This window comes from Folsomia candida, unplaced genomic scaffold (genome assembly GCF_002217175.1).
Source record: "Folsomia candida strain VU population unplaced genomic scaffold, ASM221717v1 Fcan01_Sc006, whole genome shotgun sequence".
Lineage (NCBI taxonomy): Eukaryota > Metazoa > Arthropoda > Collembola > Entomobryomorpha > Isotomidae > Folsomia > Folsomia candida.
In genome coordinates, this window is record NW_019091198.1 from 1,856,845 (window position 1) to 1,879,119 (window position 22,275).

The following is a 22,275-nucleotide window of genomic DNA, read 5'->3' on the forward strand; positions in this document are numbered from 1 at the left end:
TTGGTTTCGAAAAAGGGCTGGTTGGCTGCAAGGGAGCTGCTGCTGCTGCTGTCTCCTCGAAATCCGACCGAGTGAGAGCATAGTTGGTTTGAGCAGTGAGAAGGAGAGCAAGTGTGTAAAAACAGTGGGATAAAGGTCCTCAAGTTGCAGTTGTCTATAAACCAATTCACTGCGAACAAGATAAAGTGTTTCCTCACATCATTTAACAGTATCACCATCCACCAAGTTTTCCTTCATTACACTTTATTCGCCAACAAAACCAAACCATCAAATCAATCTCATCCTCGTTCAACGCCCAATTAATTTCTTGCCCAACGCACTACCACTTTCTCCACCCGCTAAATTAATTATTTCGTCTTTCTTGCCATTTTCGGAGAGAAAATAACTTTGTTTTTCAAAGTGGTGTGTGCATGCGGCCGGTGTAAGCAGCATATCTAATTCGAAAAACCAGTGTCCTCTTCAGCAGTTTTTTTGTGAGAAACCATTTACTGTTTCTTCAAAGGATTACTATTCTGAATTACTAATCAGGATTCGTGGTACATATGTTTCAAGAAATCAGTAGCTGATCACGGACAAATAAGTGTGTTTATTTTATGTGTGTGTATGTGTTTTATTTCTAAAATAAATGTTGAATTTGTGGTGAAGCACATGAAACGGAAATTCATATAAATAATTCAAGTGGTGTTGGTCAACTAGAAAACAGTTAGAAAACATCAAGTTGAGGAGAAATACTTTCTCCGGTTGCGCAGCTTCGAATTTATAATCAAGTAATTTCCTTTCGTTTTATTTGGTAACTTTTATCGAGCATGAGTTTGGCTTCTGGTTAAGCAAACAACAAGGGTCAAGTCAAAGTGGTTTACATGGACGTGGTTTTTAGGGGGAAATTGTGAAAATTTGATCTGCAAGATTAAGAAGGAGTATTCCAAAATAAAATTAAGTTAGTTTGGAATTAATTGGAATAAAGTTAGTCTGCAAAATTAGTCTGAAAAACAGATTTACATACTTTCTGATAATTCTCAAGTTAAAAATATATAATTCAGTGAAATTTATTGTCATCAAGTTGTAGAAAAAGTCTGCTTTTTCAGCAAAAGTTTCAACTTATTCGATCTCACACTCCGTCTCATATTCAACATTAAAATCATTATCCTTTTATGCGTGGGGTTAGAAAAGATATTTTTGAGACTTTTGTATCTTCCTCTCATCTTGGAGAGAAATATAAAAAAAGTTTTATCCTGATGGCCCAACACAAATCTTGTACGTTGTCCCATTGAGTTTAAAGTTTGAAGAGAGCCCGACAACAAAAGCGTACATTTTCTGGAGCAATAGATTGCAACCAGCCCACACTTTGATACAATGAATGCAAACAATTATTTACAATGATGTGAGCAAGTAAATAATAGAATGTTTGGTGAGAGAGAGAGGAGTGTTTGCCATTGTTGATGGCTTCTGTACTTGTACGAGATCACATCACATATAACACACGTTGATAATAATAATAATAGTAATAATAATAATGCTCCTCATGGGTCCGGGTAAAAAGATACTAAGGAAGAGGAAATGAATAGATGACACTGAAGAGATCGTGGTGGTTGGCATTTCACAACTTTTTTTCAATGGGACGCCCCACGAATAATCGTCTTCTTCTCTCCTTCTTCGTGGAGGGTTTGAATTGGACGAGATGATAAATCAGGCTGACATCGACTCATAACAAGTCGGGAAAAATGGGTGGCGATTTTTATTTTATTTCACGTCCTTCGTTGCGAGTCGTATCTAATATTTCACCGAGTGTGAATACTGTCGATAATAATAGACTATCGATGGTATGATGTATTTACTTGATTGGAAAATATTTTTTGGTAGAGTTTTTATTGAGAAAGTCAGGAAAAGGTATTCGAATTAGTAGTATCAAATTTTCATGTTTTTTAAGTGTTCGCTACTTCGGCTATTTTAAAATCGATCTGCATTCACAAATTTCTATCGGGTGAAGTTGAAACAAAATTCGACAATATTCAGCACAACATTTTTCCCGTTCAGAGAGATTCCTGTCCAACTAAACGGATTATTCATTGTTTATTTAATCGTAAATTGAGACGACGACGAAGAGAGTGATCTGATCCTCCACTCGGGCCATCAATTGTGCTAGGAAGTAATGATAATGCTAACAAACAAGACAACAATTGCGTACACGTGGCACTTATTCACCTCACTTGTCAAAATGTGCCACGTAATGTCCACATTGTTATTCATTTGTACCCTTAATTGTGACTCGGATTAGGTTTCACATTTCACTATACGTACATATTTATGTGCACCATTGTGCTGTTGTGCTTCACTGATTGTGGTGACTGGAAGAGTGATGAAAGTTTGATAACCTGATTATTATTTGTTACATTTTGAGCTGCATGACATGGACTTTTCTAAATCAAATCTCAATTTTTATTTACATTTAGATTTCTAGAATCAATTCGTACTTTCATATATTTCAACTCAGAAGAGAAGGAATGTTGTGATGTATAATTTTAGCAATTACAAAATTATACACACAAAATTTATATTTCCATTTTGTTGCCAAAAATTAATTTGCATATTGACTTAAGTATTTTAATGGTTGAATGCATATTTAATTTGTATGTATGTATCAACTGTTTGGACCTTTCCTGTCTTCTAGTCACCCTTGTCACTGTTGTTCCCATTACTATGCAGGACACATCACTGTCTCGAGCATGTTGTTCGTGTCATGTCACATACAATTCGACTTGGTTGACCTTTATTTCTCTGCCTGAGCAGTGTCCGGTTCAAATGGATCGTCTCATTCCTTACCCCCATGACTTCTGTCTTGTTATCAACTCATCAGACTTGCACTAGTCACTCAATCTAACCTCAGTGTCATCTCATTGTGAATATGCGTCCATTTGTTACTCGATTAATTTGAGTGACAAATCAGTTAAGATTTTGACTGTTACTGGAGACACAATTAGTGACTGCTTTGTCATCCATTAGAATGGCGACGAACGATATTTTATGTCACGAAAACGGATTGAGAGATAAAAATTCTATGTGAATTGTCAAGTCTGCTTTCACTAAAAACATTTCGAAATATGGTTTATGGTTTAAAATTTATTATGTAAAGTTGTATGATATCCACAAAATTTTAAACGATATAAAGGTGACGAGAAATAATGTGTATCTAATAAATTTTTGATTATTTGAAATTTCAGATTTATTTTTGTGATTAAACAGTGAGTTAATAACAGCTTTAAAGTGGCTCACTGCAAGATCCAACCACTAGGTATACCCGAGATGCCGCACAAAGGTCAGTCCCAAGAATGTTCGTAACAAACCAAATTTTATTTATTTCATTTACTTCTAAAGTAAGAAATGCTCTCGGTTAATCTAACCAAATATTGTTGGTCAATGAAGCAAATGAATGGCAAAAAAGGAAACCCATTCGTCAAACCAACTCTTGTAATTCCAAGCCATAAATTAGTTAAAGAAAAAGTTTGCCGAGAATGTGAGCAAGTTAAGTGAGCCCCAATTAACCGGAGCAGCAGGGTATGAATATAAAGGACACAATCCTGGAGGATGAGCAGGCATAGACAGGCAGAAACCTGGTTGCTGCATCTACAGGCATGCCATGCTAGTTGCCGGAAGTTGGAGAAAGTTGTGAAAAATCTGGTAGTGAAAAAGTTTTCGGCGTCCAAGTGTAGTGAAATGGTTAAAGAGTTTTAAGAGAGTTTGGTGGTGGCCAAAAATAGGGCAATCCTAGATGGTTGGGTGGGTGGCTGTCGGTGGTGGGTGCAGCATGAGCCGATATTCGTTCTCCGCATAATTGGTCACCAAACGAGTCGTGAAGTTCGTGAAGGACACTAACCTTGAGTAGTCACTGAACTGGATGCGTGCGCTTATACGAAACCAAACCAGCCAAAAACCACCCACCACCAACCACCCGACCAACCAACCATCATCATCATCAAGTCTCAAATCAACTATTGACTCTCTCTCTTTCGGCTCCTCTCTGTATACTTTCACTCACATTTGCTAAATGTTTTACCAACTTTCTTCCTCAATCCGGCCCAACTTACAACTCTGGCAAGAATCGTATTCATTTATTCCACCGCCTTCTTCTCTCTCCAACTTTTACCACTCACTCACTCCGTTTTTAGCAGAATGCCTAAGAAGTGGCAAACTTTTATGAAAAGTTCAAAATTCATGTGCCAAATTTTTCCCACAATCAGTTCAAACTTTTTTCTCTTGACATTATGTTGAGGGAATAAGTGTGTTATTATTATTATTATTATGCGTTAAATGTCAAAACACTTTGATTGGTTTTCGAAGAAAGTAGCTGCAAAGATTGAATGTCGAAAGTTTGGGTGAACTTGTAAACTTATGCTATACAAAAAATAAGATTGATATGATGAGAGAGAGCATTTCTTACATAATTTATGCTTTTATTGTGATTGTGAAAAACTTAAATTATATATAATTTTTCCTAAATTGTGCAGGAATTGATCAATTTTTACGCTGATTCATACTTTTAGATTATTATTGGGACTCAATGAAGAAATTTGACACAGGGCATAGTGGTATAAATCAATTGGGTGGTGTGTACGTAAACGGGAGGCCACTGCCGGATTCTACCCGACAGAAAATCGTCGAGCTCGCCCATTCCGGAGCCAGGCCGTGTGACATTAGTCGCATCCTCCAAGTTTCTAATGGATGCGTTTCCAAAATCTTGGGGAGGTGAGCTTGACTTTCCTTTTGATGATGAGTAGTGGCGGTTAATGTCATAATTGGGAGAGGTTCTCGTGATGTATATTTGGCTCGTGAATTGGGAAGGACGGAGACGAAGTGTGTTATTACTGAAAGCGATTAGTCTCGAATAACAAGTACAAATAAGCCATGCTGCTGCAGAGCACTTACCCCACTGCTAACTGGGTATGGTTAGTTTGGATGGATGGATGTGCATGTTTCCTTCCTTCCTGTTTCTCCGTATGCTTTCCACTACTACGACTACTGGGATCAAGTAGTAGCGAGTGAGTGTGCATGCAGTGGGAGAAAGAAGCAGTGGGGTAAATAAATTGTGTAGCAAATAAGTGTCCATTCTTGCAGCAATAATTCCTTTCATTTGTCTCAACTAATGTGTTTGGATTGCAGATACTACGAGACAGGGTCAATAAAGCCGAGGGCTATTGGCGGAAGCAAACCTCGTGTCGCTACTGGCCCCGTTGTCACCAAGATTGCCGAGTACAAGAGAGAATGCCCGTCAATATTTGCATGGGAAATCCGTGATCGTCTCTTGTCCGAAGGAGTCTGCACTAATGATAACATCCCAAGCGTGAGTTTTAATCTGCATGCACAATAATTGTTCTTTGGCATCATCATGATATTGTTTTATACACGAAACGTTGTCATGTTTAACTGAAATATCTGAAAATACGTGGTATTTAAACCTACATACTTGATTTCGTACGACTTGTATTTATAGCTGTAGACTTTATTTTATATAAATAATTTGCCAACATTTTTATAAATCTCGTGGTGGTGAAACTCCAAGTCCGAATTTTATTTTGGTCTCCTGCTGTTATGTAAGGTTCTCGTTGGATATAAATATTTCGTGGTATGGTCAACAACAGGAGAGCGAACGAGAGAGAAGTCTCACATTATTTGTTGGTGGTTGTAGTAGTGTCCAAGTGGGCAGGAGATTAGTTTGATGTAAAAAGGCTGATGTAGCTTAAGTGGAGCTTAGAGCGAGGATGGATTGGTTTGGCATTTGGCATGGTTGGTAGTGAATATAAGGCCACACACACTTTGCTTATGTGGTGTTGGAGAAATAGCTTTTGGTTTCTTTTTCGGTAGATTTAGATGGGAGATTTCCATCCACGGCCGTCAACTCGATCAAATCAGTCGGCCGGAAAGTTCTCTCTGATGCATCCAACTTTTCTCTCTCTTTTCTTAAATTCTTGATGCATTCTCTCCTTTCTCCCTTCTTGCCTCTACTTCTTCGTCGTCTTCTCGTGTCTATCACGTCCCCTTCCAGCCATTTCCGACCTCTGTCCAATAATGTAAGCTGCTAACCTTTCTTCTTATCACTCTCCCTCCCAAAAAATCCTCTCTCTCTCCCATCCATACGTACTTATAAACACACACACACATGGCGGCCAACCCGTGGGGCAGGGTGGGTGATGTAATGAGATTTCGGATTTTACCGAGCAACGAGAAGAAGAAGGGGAGGAGGAGGATTCTTTCTTGGATTGGGGACGGGAGTTTCGGTTTCGGGAAAAAGTTTCCAATCTCACATTCAGCTCGCCATCTTTTTCAAAACTCTTTTTTTTCTCACATTTGCTTTTTACTCGTGCATCATAATGCCTGCATTTTTGTTGTGTTGTGTTGAAAGTATAAATTTCAAAAGTTATGGTCTCGTTTCTCAAACCACAGCTACATACATCCGTTTCTGAAGAATAGTAGTAGTCTTGTAAACACTATTAAATTGTGGTTTTCGTGCACCTATGTAGCGATGTACTTGAAGCTATGCAGGAGTTGGATTAAAAATCAACATGTCCGTTCAAGTGGAAGAGACGAAGGCTCAAATTTGAAATGTGAAGATTTGATTAAATGAAAGCCAAGAACTCCTTCGTCATTCTGAATTATGATGCATCAGTCTGCTCACGGATTACTTTATGCGTGGCTGCTTTTGAATTATCCAGTAAATCAGTCCACTACTACTGGGCACTTTTCACCCTTAATTAGTTGAAGTTGTGTATAGTCGTCCCACTCACTCCAAGCACAAGTGTAAAAGGATTGATTTCTATTCTGCAATTTGTATTTTAGACGTTTGAATGCAACTCCTTTTACGTGACGTAAACCTCTTTTTCTTTAATGTCTCGTATAGCCGTAACTTTTAGTCTTCATAAGTTGGACTCTAGCCGGTGGGCGTTCTGTTCCCCATGGACAATGAATTAAGCCCGATTCGAGACTTGTAACAATAAAAGGGAAGACGATGAGTAGAATGAAGTTATCATCTCCACCAGCCCTGCATTCATCGTCCTCAAGTCGTTGCAATGATGATGATGATGACGACGACGACGATAATAATGATGGCCAGCCTTTCAAAGGAATAAGGTTTGGAGCAGGAAGTTGAAATGAGAATGTAAATTAAATGAGTTGCCTTGGCTGGAGACTCGACGAAATCTCAAAACGAATTCAAGTTCATTGCAGCATGAAAATTTCTTACGCATGAGAATGCATACTCGTAGCATGATAATATTGAGCAAATGAGAGAGAGAGGAGAAAGAGGGACCGAAAGCTACCTCGTTTAACAAAGAAGATATACTCCTCAGTCAGTTAGGAAGGGACACAATTGGAGCGATTGTCAACCAGACAACCCGTTCTGAACAAAGAAGAAATCGTTTCAACGCAATTTGCAAATCATGTTCAAATCAAGAACTTGTTTAGTAAATGTCTGTACGTACATGGGTATGAGATGGGATGAGAGAAAGGTGTACAAATTAATGAAGGGGCGCATACTTCTAAATATATGTACATTAAATTTTATTGTATAAAGATTATTTTATTCTTCCCTTCACAATCCTTTTTCACTTGGGAAACCTCTTCAATTACAATTACCACTTGTACACTTGTTTTTGTACACATTTTCATTGTAATTTTATTACCGAGGGTTGGACACTAAAAAGAGAACAGCAAGGAAAAGGGTGGTGGTGATGAAAAAACGTGCACATTAATGAAACAAGTGTAAGCTATTATGCTTCACGTTGTTATTACCATTATTATTATTCTTAACACTGAACTGACTACCAAACCAAACCGCACACAACTATTAAGTCAGTCACTGCTTACTCGATACGCGATTGTACGTATTACTCAGCATTTTCAGCCTCCCATTTTCCATTCGCTCCCGCATTACACGGAAATATATCGTCTTTGTTGTAAAGCAATACTTCATGACGGAATGAATGTCCACATCATATTCAAGATCATTAAGTTCCTCCCGTGATGCTGGGTGGGTTCTGACACGTTTATTTATTATGAATTTATGCCATTCGGGCTGCAATTGAGGAAGGGAAAGGGTTCGGCTTGGACACCTTCTTTCACTCCCTTTCTTCTTTTTTTGCTACTGTATTTGATGGGCTTGATGGTTAGTTAGTTAGTTCGTTGGATGGGTGCATGAGTGGGGAGAAGAATAAGGGCTGCTAAATTGTGTTAATGTACACTCGCATTCTCTCATGATAAAGACCACGCCGATTCTACGGGATTGAAAGAATCCACAAGGACACATTCTGGGAAAATAAACAGAATGTGAAGTTGGGCAATTCCACAAAATCAAATGCAATGTAAAGATCACAATTTGGACTTGTAGCTCCAAAAATATGTGTTCTTGTACGCATTGTATCCCACACTTTTCAAGTGCTTTGCAACAAAAACACGAGTTTATTTCCGACGAAAGTATACAATATGAAAGCAGATGAAGTTGACGTGCAGTAAGTAAAGTAATGCTGTTCAGTCAATTCTGTTTTATATTATGTGTTCTGCTCCAGGACTGAGAAATTCACTTTAAATAAGTAAGTGGATAGATCTCTCTCTCTCTCTCCCTCCCTCTTACACACCAATGAACACAAATAATATCGACATAATCACATCCAGCAATGCAATCCCAAGTCCAAATCTGGAGTGATGGTGATCATCTATTTCTTCTTCCTCCTCCATAGTTTATCTGTCCCCTTGTTTCATCCGAGGAGTGACGTGACGTGTTTCTGTCTGTCTGTCTGTGTGTGGCTCATGTCAGCGTTCAGCTAGTTTTGTCAGGAAGTAATTATTGGACCGGTTGTCATCTCGCCCACTTGTGTTTGAAAATAAATAAGTATGCGAGTGGGGCTGACATATTTGGATAACAGGTAATAACAGGTGACATGTAAGAGAGTGTGAGGACATGGTTCACATATTTAGTCATGCATGTCAGAGCTTAGGTTGGTTAATTTTCCAGGTGAAAGTAAAAACATGTGTTCTCAATTAGAAGAGTATGCACACATGTCGGGAAATTTCAAACGTTTCTGAGCAAATAGGTGAAAATTTCAAAATCCATATATCTGTTTTGGTCAGAGAGAGACGGTTAAAAGTTGACTTAAAGGTTTAGGTAGGGAGCACATCACAGGTTGGTTTCTCTCTGCGCGAATGATTAGACATGTTGACTCCGGTGGTTGGTTTTGGTGTCATTTTCATTAACTGGATGAAAGGTGGAAATTTGGAAATGATGGAAGGGGGCGTCTGGGAGCGACATGAAATAATCAGAGAAAACCTTTGGAAATTTTGACGCGATGCTAGTTGGTTGGTTTTCATTTTGAGCAATGACGACTTGCTGTAATAAGAGTGAGTGGTGGTGAGAGTGAGAGTACGAACGAATTACTTTGTGGTTGGATGGAAGTCAAAAGGCCTTAGCGAAGTGAGCCTGTCAGTGCCAACTCTGTCTGAAAACATTATTTCCGTCCAAAACTCTGTTCAGATTTGTTGGTAAAGTTAACAGGCAGCAGGCGGAGCGGGTAAAGATCTCCTAGCATGTAAGCACTGCACAATATACAAGAACTAGTGGATGAATACGTGGGCTGAGCAAAAGTAGTCGTGGAAAGAGCTAAGCAATACCTAGAGAAAGAAGGCTCAAGCTCAAATTGAAAACAAGCACGGCCAACAAATACTCCTCCAACTCTGTCAATTCTTCTCTCGCCTAACAAATTTCTTTCTGAAATCCGGAGTCCTCAACCAAGTCAACTTTTTGTTGCTCTCACTCATACTTTCACTCCACTTGCTTTCTTGCCGTCCTCGTCGTCCTCGTCGTCTTCCTGGGTTTTCTATTCAACTATTTTATTTAGATTTCTACCCTGGGATGGATGCAGTCCTTACGCGCTGTGCGTGTGCACGCTCACAAGTCTCGAGATAGATCTGCATCGATCTATCTTAGATATATATGTATGCACTTACTCGGAGAAAGGAGGAGGCGGAGGGGTAGGTCGACCGACCACTATTTTCCTAACAGAGAGAAAGAAATGGAAGGAAAAGCAACTCTGTAGCGAAACAAGAAAAACTTTTCTATTTGAAACAAGAGTTGAGTACTAAGTATTAAATGAGTCTTTGTGGAAAATTTTGTTTATAAAAAGCCAAAGTACGTATAAGGACTTGCTGACAGGAGAGCTTTCCCTCCTCGCCTTAAAAAGTGTGTAGTAAATGTTGTGTTGAAACGGTGGATGGGAAATTTCTCTAAAAGTTTGGAATAAAAATAGTTTGTGTTTAGTGTTTCCTTAACGTCATCGTGCCGTTTTATATTTACGTATTGGCAATGTACGCACGGCAATGTCTCAAAAAGGCCTTTGAACCATTTATAAATAATAATGGGACTTGTGTATCATGGCGATGATGATGATGATGCTATCGTATAAGGCAACTTTTTGCACAGCTCGTTGTTTGGATGGAAATGCATACGATTGACGCGATATGATCTGATCTGATTAGTTGGATTTATTTATCCTTATTAATATAGAGTGGAAGTTATGCATATTGTGTGTTCTGCGAGCAGTTGTGAGTTATAAGGACGGGCGGAGAACTAAATATGAAAAAAATGTGTTGCATTTTGCGTCATCTGCATGCATTCACTTGGTATAAGTGAGTGAGTACAATCTATATCGTGGTCGTCGTGCTCGCCGTTGTGGGTTTGTTGGTCGTAGCAATGGTGGTTTTAGGTTAGTTTGGTTGACTGGTGAGTGGAGTGCGATTGAGAATTCAATTAAAGCTTAGATGAGACTTTTTTGGATCTGGGTAGTTTTTTCGGGTTTAGAATGGATTTCCTATTTCCGTGTTATTTCACATTTGAGTGCATCTGAATAGCATTGGCACGCTGCAGTGCACTCATTGAAATGGGCACCACCGTTCTGCTTCTTCTGTCCTCCTCTGCGCAATGTATGCAATCGACAAGAGAGGAGAGAAAATTGTTGTGACCCTTGCACGACTTATTATTATCCCGGACCTTAAACCTACATGGCTAGTTTTTGGACCGGGTGAGTGGTACGTATTCTTCTGCTGGGGATCGCATTGATGATGATAGAGTCCATTAACTGAGGCCTTTAAGCACCTTGTCCAACTTTAAGATTATTACATAAACTTCTGCCACCGCCTGACCCAGCCATAAAAATACGATTTCTACTGACCTCTTGGAACAGAATCTTGGAGAGAATTCTGTCAAGCAGTCTCAAGTCTCGCGTTGGTTGTGGAGATTCGTACTCTTTGACAATTTTTTTTGAGTAGCAGTCGAATTTAAATCCAGTCGGCCTGCTGGGTTCATCGTCACTCACGTCCCGTGTGAGTGGGTTCACTTCATTGAGCAGGATGATGATTTCTTGTACGATTACCTACTTCTGAATGGAGAAGTGGAGTGGAGGGTGATTAAGGCAGCAGAGAGATGATGACGGAAGGAGGGAGAGACGGAGCCGGACAATACGACCGAAGCCAGCCATTGTCCTCTAATTCTTTTCTTGTGCTATCATTCTCCCATCATCATCTCGATACCCCTAATCATCCAATATGCTCACACTGGCCTTCCGGAATTCAAAAGCTATCATTCATCTCTCATCCAGCCTTTCAAATTAAATGACAAGTGTCTCCTCTCCTTCGAAAGAGACGACGAGGACGACGACGACGATAACCTCTGGTCTTTTATTATATCGTCCTTTATTGTTCTTTGCTCCACTATTGATACCCACTTTTCGTCTCTATGTTCGTATTCGTATATAAAAATGCGTGGTTGACAGCATGACGTGAAGTGACAGGGTATGTAGTCAGGATAACATGTGATAATGTCGTAAAATGGTGGGAGCATAACTGGTGATAAAATATCTCAAATACATGAATTAGAAATGTGAAATGTGGATCCGCAAATCTTAATATCTTTAATTTTTAAGAGGCTAAGCACATGTTTCATAACTTATGGTTCAAGTCGGATAGTAACGAGAAATTATGCTTCGTACCTATTTAAATTATCCACATAACTTGATGGAAAAGTCTGGTATGTGCTGATGACAAGTAAGAAATTTAAAGTGGTCACAAATTGATATCGAATGAGAGTTCATTGGACGAGAAGAGAACGAGTAGAAAGATTGAATGATGATTTAGCACTTTCTACTGTCATGTTCCAATCCCGTGTGTCGTGTGGGTCTACTTTGTCAATATTCAATTGTGGTTTTTGCTTGTCAATTCCAAGTCAAAGTCTTATCGAGTATTCATGAGTAGACGACGAGCCAAGGAGAAATCACACAATCCGAGTCTTCGAGGAGGCTGCAATATTACTTATATCGCCATCTCATAAGATATAGGCTGAGACAGTTCTCCTCCATTTCGCCTTTCATGTGAGTGACTGAGTGAATGTGAATAAAATAAAATGTAATCTTGATGAGGATGACTCGAAATGTTCAATGCTTGAAACTGTGCAGGATTTGATTTTGATTTCTCCCCCGAGAGGAGTCTACACTAAAGTCGTCAATTTGCCAGCGATTGAATTAGTCTGATATTCAATTTAAAATTCAATCCCCTCCGAGACTTTCCATCAAGTTTTCCTCTCTCTCTCTCTCCACCAGGCAACCAACCATCCAACAAACCAACCACAACCAGTCTTCCTTTTGCGTATCATGCAGACCACCACTAAAGCAACAATGCCGACCAGCCTTCTCACACTTGCATACACAACTATTGATTCTTCCACCAAGAGCAGAATCGTTATTCTCTCCTCTCCAAATATTCAAAATGAACATGATAACTTTCAGAGTTGAACTTGGAAAGTGTCGTTGACGCAATTCAGGTGGCGATTACGAGATTTTCTGTAATGATTATTTCCAACAGATTCCATGAACATCTAAAAAAAATCATAATTAAGAGCCAAAAAATGTGAAAGCAGAGAGTTGCAAAAACCGAGTTTGACTACGAGTTAGTCCGCGTCATTAGACTCGTGCTTTCTCCACATGCATACATAAATCAGTGCCAGGAGGAATATTCATGTCCTGGTGTAAAGAACATTGCGAGAAAGGTGCTGAGTTTGGACATTCTCTTGTGTGATTGGCAGGTATCCTCGATCAACCGTGTTCTTCGGAATTTGGCAGCGCAGAAGGAGCAGCAGAGCGGAAACCCAACGGCGGACTCGGTGTATGACAAACTGCGGATGTTCAACGGCCAGGCGGCAGCCGTGAGTGCGGCGGCAGGCTGGGCGTGGTATCCGGCTGGAGCTAATCCTGGAACAATCGGACTCCCTCCACCCACAACTCCACTTTCCGCTCCGATGCCACCCTCCTCGGCCCGGGATGACCCTCACAAACGAGGTATGAATGCATCACACCTAGTTAATAGGCCTACCTACCTGTTCCAATTAACGACTTATTCCCCATGCATGGGTGCTGTCCAATAGTCGTGGGTAATCAGCATCGTGATGCGGTGCTAATTTTACGTAACCGGCTAATTAGTTTTCATTTGACACTTTGAATGATCGAATTTCACATGTCCAAACATTCGATGTGGACAATGCCACTATTCAATAGTTTGGTCATCTGTGTATGTACATACGTATACACATTTTGTTACGAGTTTCATAAAGTTTTCTATGAATCACCGCTTTGTTGCATGGGATCAACTCGAGAGAGCTTACTTTTAAGCAAGAATGGGTTTACAAGTTTGTGGAAATGCTACGTACTTGAAACTATTATGCACTTCCCCTGGGATAACATTTTCTTAATCATGTTGACTCATTCACTACAGTGCAAGATGTACAGCTTCCAGTATCAATGGTGGCATAAACATGGTGCATGACAGTTTGGGATAATCTTGTGTCATTTTGTCGCAACAAATGTGACGTACAATGTATCTCACCACTCGGGAGACACTTATCCCTTGAACAAGTTGAATTGAAATTATAATTCAGCTCTAGGCCGACTTGGGCCAAGTCCCCTTTCACTTGAGTTATTTGGAGCATATTATAGTATGGAACTCGCTTTATTATTTTATTATTCCCCGCTGTTACAGTAAATATATCCTTGAGAATTAGCAGTTCAATTCGATATTTCAATTTTTACAATTCTTCTCAGAATGTTACGATTAGAATTTTTGAAATAGCAAAAGTTGGTTCAACAAAAATGTATCGTAAAGAAAAAATTCACGTAGGTTAAAATTTATCCCTATATAAACTGACTTATCATTTCGTAAATATAACTATCGCTTTTTCTGAAAGTATTGAATTATTCGATCCATTGTCAACTTTAATCCTCAACCATTGAATCGATCTACCTCGCCTCTCGCTGTTTAGTTTTTGATCCAAATGCGAGAATTGGGAAAATAAGTCAGTTTCATTCAAAGTACATTTTCATATACGACATAACACATACATACGAGCAACATTCTTGGCTGAATGGAGTCCGTGTTGAAAAATTACATTGTCAATCTTTGTGACCCATTAATAGGTAAGAAAGTTGGTCGTAACAAAACCCAATAAATTCTTGATGCGATGTCCTCGTGAGATCGTCCTCGACCATCAACGTCTGTCCGTAGCACCCATTTCATACAACTTTTATCCCATTATCAACCACCAAGCTGTTTATTAGCTGCCCATTGTTGACTAACATTTGTGAGGATCAGATTTTTGATGTTGGTCGCGTCGCCTCCACTCGACTCCACATGGGTCTATTTTCATAAGAATAAGTGTTATTCACTTCACATACGCGTACCTTTGCTTAACAACACTCGTGGGTCGATGTAAAGTAACAAATTATTATTGGGACTGTTGGCACCCATGGGAAAATTGACTCTCGGTCATGAGAATCCATACACATTTACACTTTGTGAGATTGTGTGAATGAAAATTCAACTCTCATTCATAACTGATGTCAAGATGCCATTTATTTTCATTCTCATTCATGAGTCCAGTTCTGGATCTGGCTTCGTGTGGGCGTTTTAAATTTATCCTCTAATGTGACGTTGAAGATGAAATATGACGAAACACAATGCAACAATTCGAAATTCGATTATTGAACTGGATTATTGTAAAACGGCAGGATTTTTAAGTGAGACTGAACAAGGGAAGGAACGAATCATTCATTGATGCACCTGAATAAGTGGGAAAAAAAGAAAATTCTTTAAAAGTTTTTTTCTCAAGTCCAAGAGATCAAGTCTTATTGTGAATGGAGGGTTTGTTCGGGTAAAATTTATTGCTGACCTTTAAACTGCTCTTATTTAATGTATCGGACAAATTCATACAATCCAAGTGTGTTTGGCTATGTAGGATATTTTGTTATACGTCTTGCACAAGTTGACTTACACTTACAATGGCCAAATTACGCAATTGTTGCTCTATCCTGGCATCATAACTGATTAATTAATTAATGTATGTATGCCGTATGTCATATCAATGAATATTCAACTAACGATAAGTTTGCCATATTGTCAACTATGAATGACAGTTCGGACAAGAAATCCTCCACAAAAAGAGTAGCATTCGTTAGTCGGTCTAATTTAGCTATGTTTTTGCCGGTAAACTAATCCATTTGTGTCCTTATTTTGAATCCTTTGGCTGCCTCAAGTGGTGAGAGTGTATTAGGTAATTGGAAATGCTCTTTTCACCGGCAAGTACCAAGTCTATTCAACCGACTTGGATTTTAGCTCTTTCATCCCTTTTTGTGCTGGCTTTCCTCTGTGTCCCTATCAAAATCGACCCACCACCACAATCACCACACAGGCCGAATTTACTCAGGACGTACGTTTAATCCTTCCCTCATTTATTTAGAGGCCCCATGAAAAGCAAGCAGTATTCACATACATATTCCATACCGACAGAGATGAGATGCTTACTTGTGAAGAAAAGAAGCCCGAATGTACACATTCGTGTCAATCTGCTACAAATTGTATGAAACAAAGGCTCAACATGGTGAATGGAATACATTGCTTGAGAAGATGAGTGCAAGACACATTTAGTCCGATGTCGTCATCCACTCCCCATTTTAGTTTTCCTACAAACAAAACTTTAAAGTGCATGGAGAAAATGTCAAATGAGTTGATCAATTACTGATCTTGTTGGGGAGTCGTTCGTTGAGTTGTGAACAAATTTTCTTTGACTCGCATCCGAATATTTGAACTCATGTATCATTCCGTAAAAGGACAAGACATATGAATAGCTAGGAATAGATCTAACAGGACATGTACGTAAAGCCATAGGCATGCAAATATAATATCAAGCTCTTTGTATAATACATCATATATGAGAAAGAAAGAGAACTACTCCATTTCTGATGGGTTTTCCACTCCCATTAAGAAGCAGAGTCCAGAGAAAGAGAGGAAAACGACTGGAGAGTGAGCCAGCCTGCCTCCGACTTTTTTAAGATCAAAGGTCTCATCTCAGAAAACAGATGATGATCACTTTGCGAGGACGATGACGAGGACGAGGACCAAAGAGAAACATTCGCAGTTGACATTGTAACTACAAAAGTGGATACACGACTCGTATAACACGAGTTGCTTAACAAAACAAGGGCAGACTCTCTTCATCTCATTTTGTAAAGGTAGAGAAAAGTAAAGGATGAATTTTTAAAGTTTTTTTTTCGGAACCAACTTTGAAGAAACACAAAAAAGGCTCAACAAACATGTTATACGTACGTGAAGGATCCGTTTTCTTAAAAAGTTAGGCATTACATTACACACCTGGAACAAAACTTTTGCTGTTGTTAGTTCTGGGCAGAATTGAAACTCTAGTTTGATATTAAATTTCAAAGACGTTCTTTCTTTTGTTGCTATTAGCTCATCCAGTTGACTTGCACAATGTTTACTGTTCTTATTATATGAGATACATTATGATTTTTTGGGAAAAATGATTCGTACCCATGTCCCTCTTTTTTTGTCTTATATTCCAGGAAACCATTGAAAAATTGTTTGATTTTTAAAACTACAAAGGGCAAAGGGTCTAGTTTTTCATTCTTGAAAGACACAATCATTTAAATGAGATAGAGTACGAGACAAGAGACATCCTCGTAACTTTATTCAGACCAAAATGATGTCTTATTATTTTGTTTTTAATGGCATCGTCCCACAAATTGTTTGTCTCGTAATCGTAACATAAAGTTATGTAATTTTATGACTTTGCAATATTTTATACCGTTTTGCATAAACTCTGATTAAGACTATAAAACTTTGAGGAGCTCCAACTCACTCAGTCACTCGTGTAAGATGCCATTTTGACGAAATAAGCAACAAGGCGGACCAAGTAACCTTATTTGGTTCTCTGATTGTCCCCAAGTTTTAAATTTCTTCTACATCACTGAGCTCCCTACTAATTAAGCATATTTGGACTACAGAAGCTTCAAAGTTTTATTAACTCTGAACGCTTTGAAGTTGGCCGAGTGAATATGGGTATTAATGAGCGTGATGACTGTAATGACGGGGAGGAGGCATGCTTTTAGACTCAATTTTAGTATGCCAAACTGAAATTAGTACAAAATAAGTTTTGAAAGTATGCATAATTGTCCTTCAAACCTGTTTCTTGTTCCACTTTTCAAATATTTGTAATCTATATTGATAGCTTTTCATATATAAAAAATACACTTGTACGTACCCAACTTGAATTTTGGTTTCCACTCTCTTCACCTAGCTCAATAAAATATTTGGGCAATATTTGGCAACTTGTGTGCACAAAGGGGTGTTCCTCCTCGCGTGGAAACATATGCAAAACCGGGCAACGCGGTGGTTTTCAGGAACCCCGGGAGACTAGGTTTGTTATGTAGATTGGTTCATCTCCATACAGAACGGACTCTCGTCGTCGTCTCTCTCTCGACAGGGAACTCTGCATCCCACGGCCTCCTCCCAGCCCTTAAAAATGATGAACGGATGCCGTCGTCCGGGAGTTTGTTAGCATTTCCACCTGAATTACTCTGCACACAGAGGAAGGAGAGAGTGGAAAAGACGAGGCCGAAATGAACCAAACACACATAACACACAATCCTTTCCGAGAGAGAAAGGGGACAACGTGGTGCTGATGGTAGCGTACACGAAGCAGGCGTTATGTCATCTCACAAATTTCAAACTGTTCCACAACGAACCAATATCTGCACAAGGAAGACGAAGGGTAAATCATTATCGAGCATTGTTAACTGCTGCTTAGCAGTGTTGATTTCCCACTCCGCTTTCTCTCACTGTTTGTCCTTCTCGTAATTCAGTTTGAGTTTTAGTGGTGGTTTGGCAGAGCAGAGTGTTTTGATAGTATGATGATGCATGGACTTACATATCCAAAATTTGAGCTGATCCACATTCCCAACACACAAATTGCGAGCTGCATATCCTTTTCAGAATCAAGTTGGGTTGGTCCTAGTGATGATAGAGTCAGAGTTGGTCTACCTTGACTGGAATTTGGACATACATATGCAAAATTTATATATACACAAATCGGTAGCTGGAAGCTGCAGAATAAAATGTGGAACACTGTCATCTTTAAGGGAGCCATTTCAAATTCAAATTGAAATTCATGCTCAATTGTGAGGAGTGAATCTTACACTACATTTCACCCATATATACATAAGTAAATGCAAGCAGTATAGTCAAACCACGAGTGCACCTCGTCTTCCTGATTAGAAAACCGGAACAGGACATATCGTCGTTGGGTTGACTTGGTAGAAAATTTAATGCAAACTTTGTATCCTGCATTGTTCTGCGGTGTGTGTGTGTGGGGAGTGGGATGACATTCTTTATCATCTCCAAACCTTTCACAATGTTGGTTGAGGAGGAAGAAACACACGAGGAAAATTGTATTCTAACGGATATTATACGACCACTTGAAGCCGATTGGTTGGAGTGGTTGGCAATAAATAATATTCGTGGCATTTCCAGAGCATGCGAAGCTCAATAGCTTAGAATTATGAGTCTTCCTCTTCCTACTCCTCCGCCTCCACCGACTTTTCCGTCCTTCTTCATTCTCCTCTTGGCTCTTGTGTATTTCTTGATTTACTTTTTGTACCCGCAAAAAAAAGAAAAGGTAGCCCGTATTTTTACTGCTAACTCGAATCCAGTGTACTTGAACTAATAAGTAGCAAGAAGGAAAAGAAGAGAGAAAGCGAGGGAGGGAGGAAGAAGGAAGGAAGGAAAAGAAAGTTTTGTGCGGAGCATTATTGCATTCACGCAGTTGGATGGAAAAAATGAAATGAGGGAAAAGTTGTGAGAAAATGGGACTATGGCGAATGGTGGATAAGACCCTTTTAAATGCGACCCAAACGTAACAAGATAGAAAAAAAGCTTTATATGACGAGCGCAAGTTCATTTCATTCCCAAAGGATTTATCCACACGATACAATACAACACAAATTGAAGGTCTTGCGTTTATTGCATTAGTAAAATCATGAAATAAACGAAATCATTGTTATTGCCCCAGGAAATTTCAGAGTCATTTTATCCATTCGTATGTATGTGCATACATTCCACCGCAATATTATATTCACAACTGAAGAACGGCCCATTGTCTCGGTCGCTGCTGGGAGAAAGCGAATGAATACATAAATTTTTACATAACTTTTCAATATTTTCCTTCTAAATTTCCAGAAGTAAACAGCGAAGGAACCTCGGATGGGAATTCTGATCACAACTCATCCGCCGACGAAGACTCCGAGCTACGACTCCGACTCAAGCGAAAGTTACAAAGAAATCGTACCTCGTTTACAAATGATCAAATTGAAGCGTTAGAAAAAGGTGTGGTTTTTACACTCTTTCTCAGCCAGAGCTGTTCTGGTCCACCTGATTAATTGCTAATGTGGACTGAATGTTGATTTTCCGCAGAATTCGAGCGTACTCACTACCCTGACGTTTTTGCAAGAGAAAGGCTTGCAGAGAAAATTGGTTTGCCAGAGGCCAGAATTCAGGTGAGTATATGTACATACAGTGATTGGAGAACCTCCCTTTCCGTGGTCAACCACCGCCATGTGCATGTCAATTGCTTTGACAAAATCAAACCTAACCTCATTACATACAGTTCCTGTCTCTATTTGCTCACAAACAGGCTTAATTATGACTTTGAGAGCTGAAATTGTTAAATGAACCAGACTAATAATTATCCAAGGACTAAAACTGACTATTTATGTGGCCTCCCTTGTAACATTATTATTATTATTACGAATTGCAGGTGTGGTTTAGCAATAGGAGGGCGAAATGGCGTCGGGAGGAGAAGCTGAGAAATCAACGCCGAGGTTCATCCGACCATACGGCCATTTCTCCCCCACCAACAACTGCCAGCTCTGGTCGACTCCCATTAAACACCGGGTTCAACTCCATGTACGCTTCTCTACCACAACCTATCGCCTCCATGCCAGAGTCCTACAGGTAAATACAGCTCAAATCTGTCAGCAGTACGTAGAGTAGAGAGTTGGGTTGTTTCGTCGCTTTTATAATCTGGAGCAGAATGTGGAGAGATAATCCATTACATAGAAAATGATTTCGTGCCCACTATGCTACGTACATGCATATTCCAATTCCACCATCTTCACCATCTGCTCATCATCATTGTTCAATTGAAGTGAAATCATGGAGTTTAAAATGGAAAACCACAGAGCAGTGTGGATTGATGGATGCATGGTTTGGTTTGGTTGGGATGTTGAATTTCCAATGAGACAGGTTCGTCTGAAAGGGTTCTGCCATTGGATACAATTGACAATGTGATGTATTAAATATTTATGTACGTGCCTAGTGGGAAGTCTTATTGCTTGGCTTTGTACGTTGCGCTGCGTTGAATGCATCGCACAATGGAGGAAAACTATAATTTTAATCTCTACTCTTGTGGAGATGCCGTGACCAACCAGAAATCTCAGCGGATGATAAAATAAAAAGATGAATAAATGCAATAGATAAAAGTGTCAGTCAGTCCGCGTCGTCCATCCCGACACAGGATTCATTGATAGACGGGCCCAAGCTCCTACTTGAGAGAGGATTTGAATTTGGATTTTGAAATGGAAAAACTAACCAATGCTTCAAATAAGGATTACATTTATTGTGTTGTTGATCGTTTTTGAATCAATTTGATCTCGTTGTTGGGTGGGATAAGGAGGGCAGAGGAGAGTGATGATAAAGGAGTAGAGTTATTATTGGGCACTGGCTAAATGAAATCACGCCATGTAATGCTGGATGCCGGGTTGGATGGATGGTGAAGATTATTTTTTTATTGAGTCTTCGTCGTCGTCGTCGTCGTCGTCGTCATCGGCGTGGTTTATTCGTTGCATCATTTCTGCTGCTAGTGATGATGGTGTCGGGGTGTTGGTGGGCGTAATCGTCATTCCTTTTCGCTTCGAATTTATTATTAGATTGGACCCAAATGATGTCTAAGCCACTGCCTTCTCTTTTGTCTGCCTCTCACTCACAAATACCTTTCCTCTTCCTCAAATCCTCTCTTTTCCTGCTACCACCACTTTCCACTGCGTATGACGAGGACGTGTAGGAGTTGGTCCTTAAATTGCTCCTGATTTTCTCCTCCTGCGCTGCATTCCTATTCCTGCCGACTGAAAGCAAAAGCTATTATCCGCTCGCTTTCTGTGTCGCTTCCAAATCAAAGGAATCAATTTCATTCCATCCTTTTCAATTTGACGGGGACAAAGGGCTCTCCACATTCTTGTCACTGTTGTCACTTTCCTCTTCGATGCGCCCAACACCATGCCACGCAGGCAGGCAGGCAGGAGGATGCATGCTTTCCCTCACACAAAATGGGCGGAACGAACCATGGAAGGTGGTAGTGGTGGTGAAAAGACAGGTACAGAGGACCGTCGCCGTGGTGTATATCCGAAAAATTCCTGTTAGCCTTCAGAAAACTCCATGCAAAATTGCGTACAACTAACTAAGCGAGAAGAAATGTCCATATAGTCGAATCAACGTTCTATACTTTTCTGATTACAGTTCGATGTCGGGGAGCTTATCCAGCATGAGTGGCAGTTGTCTGCAGCAACGGGAGCCTGCTCATCCTGCAGCGAGCTATTCGTACATGTTTGCAGACCCACTTTCATCACTTGGAAGTTACGGGAGTAGGTCTCACTGTGGGTCAGGTCAAGGGTCTGGTGGGGTCAACTCTCACTCCTCCTATGGTCCCAACACCCACTCGGCTCACGGAGGAGGGGGCAGTCAGTATCACGGTAAGCCATGCTATTTTCTACCTTCTCCTACGTTTCCTTAAACCTGAGGCCTGATGACTCGTGTGTAAAACCGCATCCAGTTCCAGTGAAATATATATACGCC

At 39.8% G+C, this 22,275-nt stretch overlaps 1 protein-coding gene across 1 annotated transcript in view; it reads left to right on the forward strand.

Moving 5' to 3' along the window:
- Positions 1–22,275, forward strand: part of LOC110850898 (paired box protein Pax-6) — a 24,525-nt gene continuing 2,250 nt past the window's right edge. The window contains exons 1-9 of the mRNA XM_035852635.1: positions 1–767; positions 3,219–3,313; positions 4,539–4,740; positions 5,155–5,335; positions 13,112–13,364; positions 19,606–19,752; positions 19,840–19,922; positions 20,183–20,379; positions 21,940–22,172. Of these exons, the coding sequence (XP_035708528.1) occupies positions 3,301–3,313; positions 4,539–4,740; positions 5,155–5,335; positions 13,112–13,364; positions 19,606–19,752; positions 19,840–19,922; positions 20,183–20,379; positions 21,940–22,172 (1,309 nt within the window). The 5' untranslated portion in view covers positions 1–767; positions 3,219–3,300. The remainder of the gene's footprint in view (positions 768–3,218; positions 3,314–4,538; positions 4,741–5,154; positions 5,336–13,111; positions 13,365–19,605; positions 19,753–19,839; positions 19,923–20,182; positions 20,380–21,939; positions 22,173–22,275) is intronic.